The 17763-nt window shown below is 49.9% G+C and overlaps 3 protein-coding genes and 10 non-coding genes across 13 annotated transcripts; all 13 read left to right on the top strand.

The window, feature by feature from the left end:
- Nucleotides 1-33: 33 nt before the first annotated feature.
- On the top strand, nt 34-1426 carry LOC149346198 (uncharacterized). Its single transcript, XM_089585358.1, has one exon. The coding sequence runs from the start codon at nt 57-59 to the stop codon at nt 1239-1241; it is 1185 nt and encodes a 394-aa protein (XP_089441484.1). The 5' UTR covers nt 34-56; the 3' UTR covers nt 1242-1426.
- A 3547-nt stretch (nt 1427-4973) lies between these two features.
- TRNAI-AAU (transfer RNA isoleucine (anticodon AAU)) lies at nt 4974-5047 on the top strand. Its single transcript has one exon. It is a non-coding gene; the product is annotated as a tRNA-Ile (tRNA).
- Nucleotides 5048-5195: 148 nt separating this feature from the next.
- TRNAI-AAU (transfer RNA isoleucine (anticodon AAU)) lies at nt 5196-5269 on the top strand. The gene has a single exon. It is a non-coding gene; the product is annotated as a tRNA-Ile (tRNA).
- Nucleotides 5270-5417: 148 nt separating this feature from the next.
- Nucleotides 5418-5491, top strand: TRNAI-AAU (transfer RNA isoleucine (anticodon AAU)). The gene has a single exon. It is a non-coding gene; the product is annotated as a tRNA-Ile (tRNA).
- Nucleotides 5492-5639: 148 nt separating this feature from the next.
- TRNAI-AAU (transfer RNA isoleucine (anticodon AAU)) lies at nt 5640-5713 on the top strand. The gene has a single exon. It is a non-coding gene; the product is annotated as a tRNA-Ile (tRNA).
- Nucleotides 5714-5861: 148 nt separating this feature from the next.
- Nucleotides 5862-5935, top strand: TRNAI-AAU (transfer RNA isoleucine (anticodon AAU)). Its single transcript has one exon. It is a non-coding gene; the product is annotated as a tRNA-Ile (tRNA).
- Nucleotides 5936-6083: 148 nt separating this feature from the next.
- TRNAI-AAU (transfer RNA isoleucine (anticodon AAU)) lies at nt 6084-6157 on the top strand. Its single transcript has one exon. It is a non-coding gene; the product is annotated as a tRNA-Ile (tRNA).
- Nucleotides 6158-6307: 150 nt separating this feature from the next.
- Nucleotides 6308-6381, top strand: TRNAI-AAU (transfer RNA isoleucine (anticodon AAU)). Its single transcript has one exon. It is a non-coding gene; the product is annotated as a tRNA-Ile (tRNA).
- A 148-nt stretch (nt 6382-6529) lies between these two features.
- On the top strand, nt 6530-6603 carry TRNAI-AAU (transfer RNA isoleucine (anticodon AAU)). Its single transcript has one exon. It is a non-coding gene; the product is annotated as a tRNA-Ile (tRNA).
- Nucleotides 6604-6805: 202 nt separating this feature from the next.
- Nucleotides 6806-10909, top strand: LOC149346189 (uncharacterized). Its single transcript, XM_089541262.1, has 2 exons — nt 6806-7919; nt 10896-10909. Exons 1-2 carry the CDS (start codon nt 6806-6808, stop codon nt 10907-10909), a joined length of 1128 nt encoding a protein of 375 aa, XP_089397388.1.
- An 804-nt stretch (nt 10910-11713) lies between these two features.
- Nucleotides 11714-11787, top strand: TRNAI-AAU (transfer RNA isoleucine (anticodon AAU)). Its single transcript has one exon. It is a non-coding gene; the product is annotated as a tRNA-Ile (tRNA).
- A 200-nt stretch (nt 11788-11987) lies between these two features.
- Nucleotides 11988-13181, top strand: LOC149346187 (uncharacterized). Its single transcript, XM_089541261.1, has one exon. The coding sequence runs from the start codon at nt 11988-11990 to the stop codon at nt 13179-13181; it is 1194 nt and encodes a 397-aa protein (XP_089397387.1).
- Nucleotides 13182-16869: 3688 nt separating this feature from the next.
- Nucleotides 16870-16943, top strand: TRNAI-AAU (transfer RNA isoleucine (anticodon AAU)). The gene has a single exon. It is a non-coding gene; the product is annotated as a tRNA-Ile (tRNA).
- The last annotated feature ends 820 nt before the right edge of the window (nt 16944-17763 follow it).

The raw sequence follows: 17763 nt of genomic DNA, 5'->3' as shown, positions 1-17763 counted from the left end.
TCTGGCCTGCTAGCTGATTCCATTTCCGGCCACCGAGCGTGACGGACGTGTGTGTCATGGGCTCCGTAGGAGCGGCTTCAGCGGCCCAGCAGGGCCGCGGTAACAGGAATATTGCTTCAGACAATGAGTACCAAGTTGTTTTGCCTAGTTTGCCAACAGGGCGTTTTGTTTTGAACACCGTTTTTCTACACTGTGATGTTAGGGCCCGCCCGTATCGGGCAGAAGATTTTCGCGATGCGCTCGCCGAGTTATCGCTCCTGCCGGAAGTGATTGCCCTCGGAGCCTACCGCATGAGCCATGTGTGGGCGGTGACTTTCAAGGACGAAGATGCGGTGAAAAAGATTGTCGGCATGGGTGAGCTGCTGGTGAAAAAGTGCCGCTGTATCGTAATTGATCCTGCCAACCAGGACGTTCGCATGAAAGTGCATTGGTTGCTGCACAGCGTGCCCGACGACGACGTACGGTTTGCCTTCGAGCCGTACGGGAAGGTCACAGACGTCGGCCGAGAGCGGTGGCGGGTGCACGGCCTAGCAGATAAGGGCTCAACTACCAGACTGGTCACCTTGAAGTTGAAGCCGGGCGTAAAGTTGGACGACCTGCCGCACCAGGTGAGCGTCGCCGGAGAGTTGGCCCTCGTGGTCGTGCCAGGCAGGGCTCCGCTCTGCCTTCGGTGCCGTGGCACGGGCCACATTCGTCGCGACTGCCGCATCCCCAAGTGCAGTGCGTGCCGACGCTTCGGTCATGAGAGCAGCCAGTGCGAGCGGACGTATGCCAGCGTAACAGGACTGACAACCACCGACGACGCCTCAAACCTGCTCATGGACGAGGCGGACATGGACGATGCAGCATCGGTGGCAAGTGCAAGAACGGAGGTTGCCGAAAATACGGTGATTCCACTGCCGCAGCAGGAGCAACCCGGAACCGAAGCGGTTACTGCAGAGCAGCATCAACCGCCTTCGCAGGATTCTTCGACAGCTCCGAGCGCCGAGCTGAAAACCTCAGTTGATTATGAAGCGGCTCCCAGCACCTCAGAACCCGAGGTTATGGACATCCTTAGCGCTTCAGCCAGCCTGCTGGCGGGGAAACGACCACACGACAAGATCCTTAGCGTTGGGACGAAGGAGGACGGCGGGGGCGGAGACGAGCCACCCACCAAAGCCCCAGGTATGCGGAGGTCTACCTTGAAGCCGCGACCGAACATTCCGGTCGATTCGCGGCAGGCGGGTAAACCGCCCCCGTAAATTTAGTTTGTCTAGCTAAGGTGGGTTGGGAGGGGTTTCCGTAAACGCCATGGCCCTCATCATGAGCGGTTCGTTTTTCGTGTTCGGGCTTGGAAAGAGGTGCCAAGTTTACTTGGACTGTCCTTTTTTGTTGGTTAGAGTTTTATTTTTTTTTCCTGGCCTTCGACGCGCTTATCGCCACAGTATGATGACCACAGACCCTTGGGCTATTGTAATGGGCACCATTCTACCGTGTAGCCATGGCGGTTAATATCGAAAGAGCGCTACGGGTAGCGACTTTAAACGTACGGGGCCTTGGAGCAAGACGACGACAATGTCAGCTTAGTCGCCTTCTCTTAGATAATGACTTACATATAGTGGGAATCCAAGAGACAAAAATTGAGAGCCAGGAGCTCACCGACCGAATGGTGTCCAATTTTCGTTCTCATTTCGATGTGTGTATTTCTCACGCGATTGGTGGATCAGGTGGTTGCGCCATATTCATACGCAACAACTTTGGAATCTGCGTGAAGTCAGTATTTTCATGTGACAGTGGACGCCTCTTAATCGCTGATATCGTCTTTGGCGAATTGGAGTGTCGCGTCATCTGTGTATACGCGCCGAATATTGACATGGAACGGCGGGCATTCTTTGAAAGGCTTGAGGCGTACCTAAACTGTCAGAAAGTGATAATACTGCTAGGCGATTTTAACTGTTTGCAATGTTGATGACCGCGCAAAACATTCGCGTGTTCGTGACAAGAGTGCAGAATTTCTTAATACACTTGTGCACGAATATGACCTTGAAGACATTGGTAGCGTTTTCGCCAGCGGTACTCGTCCGCAGTTTACACACTTCCAGCAAGACAGCCATGCAAGGTTAGACAGATTATATGTCTCTGCCGAATTGATACCAATGTGTAGCGAGTACGAAGTGAAACCCATCGCATACAGCGATCACTGCTTGGTAACGGCCGCCTTTGGAAAGACGCAGAGGAAACGAATCTTTAGCTGGGACTTGTGGAAAATGAATGCGCAGCTGTTGGATGACGAAGCTTTTGTCGACGCTGTAACGAAAGAACTGAAAAATTTGACTGCAAGCGAGCCAGAATGTTACGCCATTCGTTGGGAAGATTTTAAGCAGAAAGTAAAAACAATGGCTATTGAAAGAAGTAGTGCAATTCGACGCAATCAGAAAGAAGCAGAGACAAAGCTTCGCCAGCAACTGCAGTTTTTTGTTAGTATGGAGAATGTCGAACCTGGTCTGTGTGTTAGAGGAATAAAGGAAGTGAAAACTGAACTTGAACGGATAGATTCGGAGAAGTACAAGGCGGCAGTAGTGAGATCAAGGTCCGAGAAGCTGTGGGCGGGAGAAATGCCAACCAAGCGGGCTCTCTCAGATGAAAAAAGATACGCATGTCAAAAAGAAATCCGCCAACTAGCTATAGGTGAAAACGTCACGTCTAACAGAAATGAAATTAAGCATGCGATTGCCGAGCACTTTAAAGAAATTCTAAGCCATCCACGGGACCTTAAAGATTGTTTCCAAAAAGAATTCCTTCCGTTGATGCCAAAGCTTGACGAAGAAGTAAGGACACAGCTAGAACAACCAATCACACCAAGTGAGATAGAATGCGCAATAAATGAGCTGGCAGTCGGGAAAGCACCTGGGCCGGATGGCTTAGGGGCCATTTTCTATAAAACCTTCCGGTCTGAGGTTGCCCAAGTTCTTTATCACGTTGTTAGCGAAGCGTATGACCAGAAAAGACTACCCTTGTCCTTCACAACCTCGCATATCGTGCTAATCCCGAAGAGTGATGATGCTCAGAAACGTTTGTTGCCAGGCTCATATCGCCCAATAAGTCTTGCTAACGTCGACTATAAAATATTCACCAAAGTTCTAGCAAAGCGACTGCAAGGTGTTATTAACAAGTTGGTTGGACCACACCAGACTTGTGGCATTAAAGGCCGCACTATCGCGACGAATGTGCACGTGGCTCGAAGCGTGCTCGAGTGTTGCGATGCGCTGGGCGATCACGTCGCGATGATGCAGCTTGACCTGGCAAAAGCCTTCGACCGTGTCTCGCACAAGGCATTGCTCTGCATACTTGAACACACGAATGTGGGCAGTGTGATTACGGAAGGCGTCACGATGGCGTACAAAAAATGTACAACGCGTATTATTGTTAACGGTGAGCTCACTGATAGCTTGTGCGTGCTCTCGTCGGTGAGGCAGGGATGCCCCCTTTCACCACTGCTGTTTGCCGCTTATCTTGAGCCACTCTGTCTGGCGATGGAACATAATGCGCGCATAACAGGTTACAGACTACAGGCTGCCGAAGTCAAAATTCTGGCGTACGCGGATGACATCGCGGTGTTCTGCGCCAGCAAAGATAGCATTAGAGAGGCAACTAATGTCGTCGAGAAGTTTTGTGATGCGAGTGGAGCCCAGATAAACTGGGATAAAAGTCATGGCTTCTGGCATGGCGATTGCGTGGACACACCAGAAGCCTTTTGTCGGCTCACCTGGTCAATGGTGCCAACGCAGTACCTTGGTGTGCCTCTCGGAAATTATCGCGACCCTGAACCGTACTGGAGGGATCAAGCCTTGATGGCTAAAGAAAAGGCGAACGGGTGGCAAGGCAAGCAACTGTCGATGTTTTCTAGAGCCACTGTCTGCAACCTTTTTTTGATATCAAAAATCTGGTACGTCATGAATGTGTTGTGTGCGGCGAGGATGAGCATTCAAAAAATGCATCGGGTTTTTGCTATTTTTATTTGGGCCTCGACTTGGGAGCGGTCCAGTCGAACGAATTTGTTTTTGCCTGTAAAGAAAGGAGGTCTGGGCCTGGCTCACTTGTTTCTGCGACAAATTGTGGCACGCTTTGTTTTTTTACGAGATCAGAATGATATCTTCCTGCGCACAGTTATACAAGTAAGACTGTATAGACTTCTGCCTGGATTCGTAGTCTCGTCTGTGCAAAATATGTGCGGAAGGGTGACTGGATACCTGCATGAAGTTGTTTTATCGTATAGGCTGTTGAATGTACGTTTTTCCCAGCAGTACCTGTCAACCGTTACAAAGAAAAAACTCTACAGAGACCTTGTAGATGTCATGCTCCCTGTACCTTTGTACCGTTCTCCACATCGCGGTGGCCCAGGACAGGACGTCCTAAAAAGAGTGAAGAAAATGCCTATACTACCCTCCGCCAAATCGTTCTTTTTCAAGTTACATACAAACACCCTCCCAGTTAAGACCTGGCTTCACGATAAAGGACTCTTCATTCCCTGGAACACTGACTGCTTTTTATGCAAGAAACCCGAAACAATAGAACACGTATTTCTAGACTGCTGGGACCCGATCTTTCATTGGGATGTACTCCAAAGAACTTTAAAAAAACAGTTACCCCTGGATCCGTACGGCATACGTTTCTTGCCTGTGAATCCCTCAGAGGAAATACCTTATGACCTCATTATGGTCCTGGGCCTCCACGCGGTGTGGAAAACACGAATGCAGTTTGAACACGCGGACTTGGTTGTTCGCCCGGTTCGCGAACATTTCATTGAGAGCGTTGTGCGCTTAAGAAATGTGTACAACGCACTGCCTGATCCACCACAATGGATAACTGTACTAGATGGATTAATGTCGCTCAAAAAATTTTAAAGTCGTGTCGGCCGAAGTGTGGCCGCCATGTTTTATTTCTTGTAACCTCTTGATTTGTACGTCAAAATCGGCAATAAAGAAAAAAAAAAAGGCCTGCTAGCTCAGTTGGTTAGAGCGTCGTGCTAATAACGCGAAGGTCGTAGGTTCAATCCCTGCGCAGGCCACGTTGTGTTTTTTTTCTATTGCTCTCAACGCAGTTTAACGTCGATGGTGGAGGCACTGCCACTTTTACCTGAGTCGTCCACGAAGCCGTAGTGTGTGCATAGCAGAAACACGAATGGCATGGCTTACCTTGATCCCTGGAATAGTTCTGGCCTGCTAGCTCAGTTGGTTAGAGCGTCGTGCTAATAACGCGAAGGTCGTAGGTTCAATCCCTACGCAGGCCACGTTGTGTTTTTTTTCTATTGCTCTCAACGCAGTTTAACGTCGATGGTGGAGGCACTGCCACTTTTACCTGAGTCGTCCACGAAGCCGTAGTGTGTGCATAGCAGAAACACGAATGGCATGGCTTACCTTGATCCCTGGAATAGTTCTGGCCTGCTAGCTCAGTTGGTTAGAGCGTCGTGCTAATAACGCGAAGATCGTAGGTTCAATCCCTGCGCAGGCCACGTTGTGTTTTTTTTCTATTGTTCTCAACGCAGTTTAACGTCGATGGTGGAGGCACTGCCACTTTTACCTGAGTCGTCCACGAAGCCGTAGTGTGTGCATAGCAGAAACACGAATGGCATGGCTTACCTTGATCCCTGGAATAGTTCTGGCCTGCTAGCTCAGTTGGTTAGAGCGTCGTGCTAATAACGCGAAGGTCGTAGGTTCAATCCCTGCGCAGGCCACGTTGTGTTTTTTTTCTATTGCTCTCAACGCAGTTTAACGTCGATGGTGGAGGCACTGCCACTTTTACCTGAGTCGTCCACGAAGCCGTAGTGTGTGTATAGCAGAAACACGAATGGCATGGCTTACCTTGATCCCTGGAATAGTTCTGGCCTGCTAGCTCAGTTGGTTAGAGCGTCGTGCTAATAACGCGAAGGTCGCAGGTTCAATCCCTGCGCAGGCCACGTTGTGTTTTTTTTCGATTGCTCTCAACGCAGTTTAACGTCGATGGTGGAGGCACTGCCACTTTTACCTGAGTCGTCCACGAAGCCGTAGTGTGTGCATAGCAGAAACACGAATGGCATGGCTTACCTTGATCCCTGGAATAGTTCTGGCCTGCTAGCTCAGTTGGTTAGAGCGTCGTGCTAATAACGCGAAGGTCGTAGGTTCAATCCCTGCGCAGGCCACGTTGTGTTTTTTTTTTCTATTGCTCTCAACGCAGTTTAACGTCGATGGTGGAGGCACTGCCACTTTTACCTGAGTCGTCCACGAAGCCGTAGTGTGTGCATAGCAGAAACACGAATGGCATGGCTTACCTTGATCCCTGGAATAGTTCTGGCCTGCTAGCTCAGTTGGTTAGAGCGTCGTGCTAATAACGCGAAGGTCGTAGGTTCAATCCCTGCGGAGGCCACGTTGTGTTTTTTTTCTATTGCTCTCAACGCAGTTTAACGTCGATGGTGGAGGCACTGCCACTTTTACCTGAGTCGTCCACGAAGCCGTAGTGTGTGCATAGCAGAAACACGAATGGCATGGCTTACCTTGATCCCTGGAATAGTTCTGGCCTGCTAGCTCAGTTGGTTAGAGCGTCGTGCTAATAACGCGAAGGTCGTAGGTTCAATCCCTGCGCAGGCCACGTTGTGTTTTTTTTCTATTGCTCTCAACACAGTTTAACGTCGATGGTGGAGGCACTGCCACTTTTACCTGAGTCGTCCACGAAGCCGTAGTGTGTGCATAGCAGACACACGAATGTCATGGCTTACCTTGATCCCTGGAATAGTTCTGGCCTGCTAGCTCAGTGGATTCCACTTCCGGGCGCCGAAGCGAACGGATGTGTGATGACGGGCTCCGTTGGAGCGGCTACAGCGGCCATGTCTGGCCGCGGAAACAGGTTTATGTCAACTGATAGTGAGTACCAGGTTGTTCTGCCCAGTTTGCCTACAGGTCCGTTTGTTGTAAATACAGTTTTTTTGCACGCTGACGTAAGTGCTCGCCCGTACCGGGTAGAAGATTTCCGTGACGCCCTCGCTCAACAGTCGGTGCTCACCGAGGTTATCGCCTTGGGGGCGTACCGCATGAGCCATGTTTGGGCTGTCACGTTCAAGGACGCTGAAACGGCAAAGAAGCTAGCCAGCATTGGTGAATTGCAAGTGAAGAAGCAGCGCTGCCTCGTCATCGACCCGGCCAACAGGGACGTCCGCATGAAGGTGCACTGGCTTCTCCACAGTGTACCGGATGAGGACGTACGCCTCGCCTTCGCCCCGTTCGGCAAAGTCACTGAAGTTGCCCGCGAGCGTTGGCGGGTCCAAGGAGTGACCGACAAGGGCTCTACCACCAGGCTCGTGACACTGAAGCTGAATGCTGGAGTGCAAATTGACGATGTGCCCCATCAGCTAAGTGTTGCAGGTGAGCTGGCCCTCGTGGTTGTGCCGGGCAGGGCTCCGCTCTGCCTTCGCTGTCGCGGCACGGGTCATATTCGCCGCGAGTGCCGCATCCCACGGTGTGGTGCCTGCCGGCGCTTCGGACACGAAGACAGCCAGTGCGAGCGGACATATGCCAGCGTCACCGGACTGGGGAGCAAAGAGGATACGTCCGACTTGCTAATGGATGAAGCGGACGTCGAGGAGTTATCGTCGGCGGGAGGCAGACAAGCAGCGCATTTGCCAACGGCAACTCAGGCTCAACTGCAAACTAAGCAGAAACCTGTCGTTGTGGCAAGCGCCGCGGAACAGCAACAACCACCTGCCCAGGACGTCGTGGCTACGCCGAAAGCCGTGGAAAAAAAGCAGCCTGAACCGCACGTGAGCGACGACCACACCGCGGCAGAGAACATGGACACGTCCCGTGAATCAACGAGTCCCGCAGCCGGGAAGAGGACGCATGAAGACACCACCAGCATGCTGCAGCAGCGGGACGAAAGCGGCGGGGACGAGCCGCCGCAGAAAACGCCAGGTAGGCGGGCGTCGTTCAAGCCGCGACCGAACATTCCGGTCGACTCTCGGCAGGCGGGTAAACCGCCTCCGTAGCTTTGTGTTGCCTTCGTCATAATGGGAACGGGGGGATTTCTAAGCTCTATGGCTGTGTCGATGTGCCGTTTTCTTTTCGGGTCGAGGCAAGGTGCTGTTGGCACCAAGCTTCTTCCTGCACGCCTCAGTGTATATTTTGTTGGCAAACTTGCGGTGTGTATATGGGCACACAGACCTGGAGAGCGAGAATTCTTTCCGGGGATGGGCACCATTCCATTGTGTTACCATGGCTCTTAATCTCGGGGAAAAGCTACGCGTAGCAACGTTAAATGTCCGGGGGCTAGGTGCAAGAAGGCGACAGTGTCAGTTAAGCCGCCTTCTTCTTGATAAAGAATTACACTTAGTTGCCGTACAGGAGACGAAAATCGAAAGCCAAGAACTGACCGACCGAATGGTGTCCAATTTCCGTACGCATTTCGATGTATGCGTTTGTCATGCGAATGGTGGATCAGGTGGTTGCGCCCTTTTCATCCGTAATAACTTGGGGATCTGTGTACAGTCAGTGTTGTCATGCCAAAGTGGTCGCCTTTTAGTTGTTGATTTTGCTGGTTATGATTTATCTTTCCGTGTCATTTGTGTCTATGCACCCAACGTTGAGACCGAGCGTCGATCTTTCTTTGAACGTGTTGAAGCCTACCTTAACTGTCACAAAGTGTTGATATTGTTGGGCGACTTTAATTGCGTATGTACAATGGATGATCGCGCTAAACGCACACGAGTTCGGGACAAGAGCGCAGAAGTATTAAGTGCCCTGGTGCATGATTATGATTTAGAAGACATTGGTAGCGTATTTACGAAGGGTACACGTCCTCAGTATACCCATTTTCAGCGTGACAGCCACGCGAGATTAGACAGACTATACGCATCACCCGAACTGGTTTCTTCATGTGCAGCATATGAAGTGCAACCAGTCCAGTTCAGTGACCACTGCTTGGTAACTGCAACGTTTGGAAGAAGGCAAAACAAAAGTCGCTTCAACTGGAACCTCTGGAAGTTTAACGTGAAGCTTTTGGAAGATGATGCATTTGTTAGCGCAGTAACGGAAGAATTAGAGAAGTTGCTCACACTGGAGCCAAACCAGTTCGGAGTTGAATGGGAAGAGTTTAAACAGAGAGTTAAAATAATAGCCATCGAAAGAAGCAGCATTATTAAGTTCAACCAGAAACAAAACGAAACAAAACTTCGCCAGGAACTAGAATTCTTGATAAGCATGGAAAACATTCAGCCCGGTAAATGTACTGAACAAATAAGGCGGGTGAAAACACAGCTCGAAACTATAGACACAGAAAGATACAAAGCGGCAATTGTACGAGCAAGATCCGAGAAGCTGTGGGCGGGAGAAACGCCAACAAAGCGCGCACTATCCGACGAAAAAAGATACGCATGTCGGAAAGAAATCCGGCAGCTTGCCAACGGAAACGAGATCACGACTGACCAAAAGGTTATCAAGACAGTGATGGCCGAGCATTTTCGGAACTTGATAGGACACCCACGTGATACGAAAGACAGCTTCCAGAAAGAATTTCTTTCCTTTATGCCACAGCTGGACGAAGAAGTACAGACGCAACTGGAAGAACCGATAACCGTCAGTGAAATAGAACGCGCAATAGATGACCTGTCCCTTGGTAAAGCACCCGGGCCTGACGGCCTAGGAGCTGCCTTTTATAAAGCCTTCAACTGTTCGGTTGCTCAGATTTTGCACAATGTCATTACTGAGGCATACGACAAAAAGCGAGTTCCTTTATCATTCACAACGTCGCACGTCGTGCTGATACCAAAGACTGACGATGAAGCAAAACGTCTCTTGCCAGGGTCTTATCGCCCGATAACCCTTGTCAATGTGGACTACAAAATATTTATGAAGGTTTTAGCGACACGACTTCAACGCGTTATAACAAAGTTGGTAGGGCCGCATCAGACTTGCGGCATCAAAGGCCGAAGCATTGCAACAAACGTGCATGTCGCGCGAACGGTCCTCGAGTGTTGTGACGCCTTTGACGAGCGCGTTGCGATGATGCAGCTTGATCTGGCCAAAGCCTTCGACCGTGTCTCGCACGAGGCTCTGCTCTGCATTTTAGAGCATTCTAACGTAGGCTGCGTTATCACTGAAGGCGTCAGAATGGCGTACACTGACTGCTCAACGCGAATCATCGTAAACGGCGAACTGACAGACAGCCTGAGCGTTCGCTCGTCGGTGAGGCAGGGATGCCCTCTTTCGCCCTTGCTGTTCGCGGCTTACCTAGAGCCGCTATGTTTGGCAATTGCAAACAATGAACGCATAACAGGATATAGAGTACGTGAGGCAGAAATAAAAATCTTGGCCTACGCGGATGATATCGCCGTATTATGCGCAAACAAAGAAAGCATTAAAGAAGCCACAGCTGTTGTTGAACAATTTTGCGAATACACCGGAGCCCAGATAAATTGGGACAAAAGTTATGGATTTTGGCATGGAGACTGGGACGCCACGCCGGAGCAATTTTGTCGCCTTCATTGGTCAACAGTTCCTAAACCATACCTCGGTGCGCCCCTGGAGTGTTATCGTGATCCTGAACAATACTGGACCGATCAAACAACGAAGGCAAAAGAAAAGGCTGATGCTTGGCAGGGAAGACAGCTGTCAATGTTTTCCCGTGCGACTGTCTCCAATGTCTTCCTAATTTCAAAAATATGGTATGTGATGAACGTGTTGTGTGCATCGCGAACGAGCATACAAAAAATCCATCGGGTCCTCGCTATTTTCATTTGGTCCTCGACCTGGGAGAGATCTAGCCGAACTAATTTGTTTATCTCAGTCAAGTGCGGTGGGCTAGGTCTGGTTCACTTGTTTTTGCGGCAAGTCGTGTCACGATTTCTTTTCTTAAGGGATCAAAATGACCCCTTTCTCCGCACCGTGATGCAGGTGAGGCTACGTAGACTTCTGCCAGGATTCATTGTGACGTCATGTGAGAACACATGTGGCGCTGTGACTGGTTATCTGCGCGAAGTAGTGCTCGCGTTCAGGTTGTTAAACGTGCGGTTTTCACAAGACTACTTGTGCACTGTTAGTAGGAAGAAACTGTATAAGGACCTTGTTCACACCATGCTACCTGTACCGTTATACCGTTTACCACACCGTGGACGCCCTGGACAAAATGTACTCAAAAGAGTAAAGAAAATGCCAATATTACCTTCAGTTAAATCCTTTTTCTTTAAGCTACATACCAACACACTTCCAGTTAAGACCTGGCTTCAGGAAAAAGGCATCTTCATACCGTGGTCAACAAACTGCTTTTTATGCAAAAAGCCTGAAACCATAGAGCACGTATTCCTAGATTGCTGGCACCCGATTTTCCATTGGGACGTTCTCCAGCGCACATTAAAGAAACAGTTGCCTCTTGACCCATATGGAATACGATTCCTGCCGGTAGACGCTTCGGACGATATACCGTACGATCTTATCATGGTCCTGGGCCTCCACGCGCTGTGGAAAACGAGAATGCAGTTTGAACATGCCGAACCTGTCGTGCGTTCTGTCAGAGACCACTTTATCGAAAGTATCGTATGTCTCAGAGAAGTTTATCGAGCGCTCCCTGATCCACCAGAATGGATTGCTTGTCTGGATGCATTGGTGTCTCTGAAAAAATTTTAGTGTCATGTTAGCCCAAGTGTGGCTGATATGTTTTACGCCTTGTACCCTTTCATGTTGACTATAATCCTGGCAATAAAAAAAAAAAAAAAAGCCTGCTAGCTCAGTTGGTTAGAGCGTCGTGCTAATAACGCGAAGGTCGTAGGTTCAATCCCTGCGCAGGCCACGTTGTGTTTTTTTTCTATTGCTCTCAACGCAGTTTAACGTCGATGGTGGAGGCACTGCCACTTTTACCTGAGTCGTCCACGAAGCCGTAGTGTGTGCATAGCAGAAACACGAATGGCATGGCTTACCTTGATCCCTGGAATAGTTCTGGCCTGCTAGCTCAGGATTCTGCTTCCGGCCACGCTAGTGAACGGACGCAGGATGCAGGGCTCCGTAGGAGCGGCTTCAGCGGCCCAGCAGGGCCGCGGTAACAGGATTTTTGATACTGAAGACCCGGAATATCAAGTGTTGCTGCCGCAACTGCCGACAGGCCGTATTGTTTTAAATACGTTGTTTTTGCATGCTGATGTGCGGGCCAGGCCGTATCGCGTGGAGCACTTCCGCGATGCGCTGGCGGGCTTAGGCCTACTGCCCGATGTTATCGCCCTTGGGGCGTATCATATGAGCCACGTTTGGGCAATCACCTTCAAGAGCGACGAAGGCGTCAAGAGGCTCGCAAGCGTCAAGAACATGAAAGTGAAGGAGCATCGCTGTATTGTGGTCGACCCAGCCAACCAGGCAGTGCAATTGAAGCTGCATTGGATGCTGTACAACATGCCTGACGACGACATACGGACAGCCCTCTCACCTTACGGAAAGGTGATTGACGTTTGCCGGGAGAAATGGCGTGTTCACGGCCTGCAAGAAAAATCATCGTCAACGCGAGTGGTGTCCTTGGTTCTGCGGACGGGTCTCACCGTGGAAGACCTGCCCCACCAACTTCGTATCGCCGGTGAGCAGACCTTGGTTGTTGTCCCTGGCAGAGCACCGTTGTGCTTGAAATGCCGAAACACCGGTCATGTTCGACGTGACTGCCGCGTCCCGAAATGTACGCTTTGTCGTCGCTACGGCCATGACGAAGCGCAGTGTGAAAGGACGTACGCGTCGGTAACAGGACCGGCGCCCAAGGAAGCCGTGGCGGACTTTTTCATGGACGAGGCTGACGTCGCTGAGGCCTCCCGCACGGAGAGTCGGCCGTCGGACACGGCCGTAATGCCGTCTGAGCATAGCGCTGGCCTACCGAACGCGGCTACAGTGCAACTTACTCAGCAGAAAACTGAAGAGGAAAAGCCAAGCGATGAAAATGTGAAGGAGTTGGCCACCGAACCAGCCGCTACCGAGGTGGATGCAGCAAAACACGCACCTGGAAGCGATTTGATGGACGTCGCAGAATCGGGTGTAAGCAACGCGGCGACAAAAAGGTCACGGGACTCAGCCAACAACCAGCACGAGAACCTTGGCAACGAGAGCAACGATGAACCCCCGCCGAAAGCACCGGTGGGCCGTCGGGCGCCCTTCCGTCCGAAACCGAACATTCCGCCGGACAGACGGCCGGCGGCAACACCGCCTCCGTAGGACGTGGCGCCTACTGGGGCGTCCACGCCAGCGTCGTCAAAAGATGGACGCCTTTTCAGAAGTAGCCGCTGCGTACACCGCAAAGGTACGCGTGGGAATTGTGCTGCCAATTGCTTACTTGTTGCAAAGCGCTAATATCAGTAGTTACCCAGAGGTACTGTGCGAACGGTGTGCTCTATAAGATACATGGCTCTGAGACTAGAGACAGCATTAAGAGTTGCCACCTTGAATGTTCGTGGCCTTGGAGCACGTAGGCGACAGTATCAACTTAGTCGCCTCTGTATGGAGAAGGAACTCGATCTCATCGCGATACAAGAAACTAAGGTCGAGACTCAAGAGCAGACCGATCGCATGGTGATGCCTTTTACCGCGCATTATAATGTGTGTGTATGCCATGCTAATGGCATGTCAGGCGGGTGCGCACTGATGATACGGAAGAGTGCTGGCATTAGTGAAGAGAGTATGACTGTTTGCCAAACTGGCCGCATGCTTATTGTAGATTTTTCTTTTTCTGAATCCTTGTGGCGGATCATATGCGTTTATGCTCCTAACAATGTGAATGACCGAATGGTATTCTTTGAGTACATTGAGCAGTACTTAAAGTGTGATCGCTTTGTCATATTTCTCGGTGATTTTAACTGTGTGTGTTTTACGGAGGATCGATTCAGAGGTGCACATGTTCGTGACAAAAGTGCTCTCCTTTTGAGCTCACTAATTGAGGAGCACAACCTAGAAGATGTGGGCCGAGTCTTCACTGGCGGTATGCTTCCGCAGTACACACACAATCAGAGAGAGAGCCGAGCAAGGTTGGACAGAGTGTATATTTCACTAGACTTGATGCCCCTATGTAACAGTTACAGTGTCGCACCACTATCATTCACAGATCATAGCTTGGTGAGCTTCGCACTCGGGAAAAAAACTAAGACGACACGATTTAACTGGGACACCCGGAAATTCAATGAAAAGCTTCTTGATGATGAACTGTTCTCAAGCAGAGTTAAGGGAAAATTAACAGAGACGCTGACAATGAAGCATGAAAACTTTCGGACTGCATGGGAGGAATTTAAGAGCCAAGTTAAGCTCATTGCAATCGAAAGAGGAAGCAGCCGGAAGCACGAAGAACTGCAGAAGCAAAAAGAGCTGCAAAGGGAACTGGAATTTCTTTTAAACGTAGAAAACTTTGACCACGATCAATTGGCTGAGAACGTGAAGAAAGTGAGACATGAACTAGAAGTTATCGATACAGAGCGATACAAGGCTGCAGTCATACGTTCTCGTAGTGAAAGGTTATGGATGGGTGAGGTGCCAAACAAGCGCGCAATGAGCGATGAAAAACGGCAGGCGTCAAGAAACGAGATCAAGCAGATACGTTTCCAAAATGAAGTGACGTCAGATCCCGCGGTGATCGAGAATGCTTTTGTTGACCATTATCGCGATGTGTTCGGCAATGTCACACGCCTCGAGCCAGGCTTCGACAGCGATTTCATGATCGGAATGCCAAGACTGGATGACGATGTTAAGGACAGCTTAGAAATGCCAATAAGTGTGAGCGAGATCAAAACAGCGATAGAGAAGCTGCCGTCGGGCAAATCGCCAGGGCCGGACGGCCTAGGCGCAGCTTTTTACAAAGCTTTCAGTGAAGAATTGGCGTGCATTTTGCATAAACTTCTGTCAGAAGCGTATGAATTTAAAAAAGTCCCTCCTTCATTCCGGACATCACACACAGTGCTGATTCCAAAACCGATGATCCGGAAAAGCTCCTTCTTGTAGGCTCATATAGACCGATATCTCTCACCAATACAGACTACAAAATTTTTATGAAAGTCTTAGCTGGACGATTACAAGTGGTAATTAAAGAGCTAGTAGGGCCACATCAGACATGCGGCATTAGAGAGCGCACAATTTCAACGAACACCCACATCGCAAGAAGTGTACTAGAATGTTGTGATGCCCTTGAGGGTCGAGTGGCCATGTTACAGCTTGACCTTGCGAAGGCCTTTGACCGGGTCTCGCATGAGGTGCTTTTCAGTATACTACAGCAGTGTAATGTTGGGAGCATAATTTGAGACGGTGTCAAAATGGCTTATGAAGAATGTTCAATGCAGATTATCATCAACAAGTGCCTTAGTTCAAGGGTGCTAGTCCGCTCCTCTGTGAGGCAAGGATGTCCCTTGTCTCCTCTCCTTTTTGCCATATACCTCGATCCTTTCTGTAGGGCAGTCATCCTTGATGCAAACATACGTGGTTTTAGGCAGCACGCCGCTGAAGTTAAAATGCTGGCTTATGCAGATGACGTTGCAGTCTTCTGCGAGGACAGAGAAAGCGTGCTAGAGGCTGTGCGCATTGCCAGAAATTTCTGTTGCTATACTGGGGCCCAGATTAACTTTGAAAAAAGTGTGGGAATATGGCATGGGAGCTGGAATACGACACCCGCCAATTTCGCGGGTATAGAGTGGACTTCAGTGCCTGCACGGTATCTCGGGGTGCCCCTTCAGCACTATAGGGACTCGACGCAGTTCTGGAGTGAACAAACAGAAGAGTTGAGGGAAAAAACAAAAGGATGGCAGGGTCGCGGATTATCGGTGTTCGCGCGTGCGGCAGCGTGCAATGTTTTTTTGATTGCCAAAGTGTGGTATATGATGCAAGTGTTGTTCATGCCTCGTATAAATGTGCAAAAGATGCACCGAGTGTTTGCCGTCTTTATCTGGAACTCCACTTGGGAGCGGACCAGCCGTACAAACCTTTTTCGCAAAGTTCGCGATGGTGGACTAGGGCTCTCACACTTGTTTATACGACAGATTGTATCGCGATTCTTCTTCCTGCGAGATGAAAGTAACGATTTTCTCCGTACAGTCATCCAGGCGAGATTGGCGAAAACACTGCCTGAGTTTGTTGTTTCCACATCCAATGTTGCCAGTATAAGAGTGACCGGCTACTACCGAGAAGTAGTTGCTTCCTTTAGAATACTTTGTGCACGTTTTTCTTTGGAGCATTTGTCCTCAGTGACAAAGAAACAACTGTACGCGGACTTAGTTGACAGCATGCTGCCCACCCCATTGTATAGGACGGTGTACTCTGGAGGCTCAGGTAAAGATGTACTGAAGCGAGTTAGAAGGATGCCTTTAAGACCGGCGGCCAAAACGTTTTTCTTCCAGTTGCACACAAACACACTCCCCGTTAAAGTATGGCTGGAACAGAAAGGAATATTCGTGCCTTGGACAACCGATTGCTTACTGTGTAAAAAGCCGGAAACAATTGAACATGCCTTCATTGAATGCTGGGACGCAGTCTTCCACTGGGATATTTTGCAGCGCACTCTAAAAAAAGATCTCCCCATAACACCCTATGGAATACGATTTCTGCCAGTTGAAAGTGATCAAAGGATACCTTTTGATATGTTCATGGTCCTGGGCCTCCACAGCTTGTGGAGGACGAGAATGGCTTTTCGGCACGCAGATGCCAATGTGCGATCTACGCGCGATAACCTAATCGAAAGTGTTTCATATATTAGAGAAGTGTATCGTGCACAAAATGAACCCCCTGAGTGGGTTACCATCCTTGATGACTTGGTGTGTCTGAAGAAATTTTGAAATACCCGCATCGCATGCTAACCTGCTTATTCAGTATATATGTATGTATTCATTTGTGTGACCTGTCACTGTATTAGCAGGCAATAAAGAAAAAAAAGAGCCTGCTAGCTCAGTTGGTTAGAGCGTCGTGCTAATAACGCGAAGGTCGTAGGTTCAATCCCTGCGCAGGCCACGTTGTGTTTTTTTTCTATTGCTCTCAACGCAGTTTAACGTCGATGGTGGAGGCACTGCCACTTTTACCTGAGTCGTCCACGCAGCCGTAGTGTGCGCATAGCAGAAACACGAATGGCATGGCTTACCTTGATCCCTGGAATAGTTCTGGCCTGCTAGCTCAGTTGGTTAGAGCGTCGTGCTAATAACGCGAAGGTCGTAGATTCAATCCCTGCGCAGGCCACATTGTGTTTTTTTTTCTATTGCTCTCAACGCAGTTTAACGTCGATGGTGGAGGCACTGCCACTTTTACCTGAGTCGTCCACGCAGCCGTAGTGTGTGCATAGCAGAAACACGAATGGCATGGCTTACCTTGATCCCTGGAATAGTTCTGGCCTGCTAGCTCAGTTGATTCTGCTTCCGGCCACGCCAGTGAACGGACGCAGGATGCAGGGCTCCGATGGAGCGGCTTCAGCGGCCGTGTCAGGCCGCGGTGACAGGGCTAGTCAAAAGGAAAATACTTACCAGGTTGTTTTGCCAGCACTGCCTACAGGTCGGTTCGTTTTGAATACGGTTTTTTTGCACGCCGATATCAGGGCCCGCCCGTACCGGGTGGAAGATTTCCGCGACGCTTTAGCAGAGCAGTCGCTGCTCCCCGATGTTATCGCAATGGGGGCGTATCGGATGAGCCACGTCTGGGCCGTCACTCTCAAGGATGCTGAAGCGGTGACCAAGATTATTAGTGTCGGTGAGCTGGTAGTGAAAAAAGGCCGCTGCTTGGTGATTGACCCGGCCAACCAAGATGTGCGACTGAAACTTCACTGGCTGCTACACAACGTGCC

The sequence above is a fragment of the Amblyomma mixtum genome, chromosome 4 (assembly GCF_055824585.1).
Source record: "Amblyomma mixtum isolate Tamu chromosome 4, ASM5582458v1, whole genome shotgun sequence".
Taxonomy (NCBI): Eukaryota; Metazoa; Arthropoda; class Arachnida; order Ixodida; family Ixodidae; genus Amblyomma; species Amblyomma mixtum.
The sequence above is the reverse complement of the archived record's forward strand: the minus strand, read 5'-3'. Positions and strand labels throughout refer to the sequence as shown.

What these genes read in the sequence shown, in the direction of transcription:
- LOC149346198 (XM_089585358.1), top strand. Translation starts at nt 57, where the DNA reads ATGGGCTCCGTAGGAGCGGCTTCAGCGGCCCAGCAGGGCCGCGGTAAC.
- LOC149346189 (XM_089541262.1), top strand. Translation starts at nt 6,806, where the DNA reads ATGACGGGCTCCGTTGGAGCGGCTACAGCGGCCATGTCTGGCCGCGGA.
- LOC149346187 (XM_089541261.1), top strand. Translation starts at nt 11,988, where the DNA reads ATGCAGGGCTCCGTAGGAGCGGCTTCAGCGGCCCAGCAGGGCCGCGGT.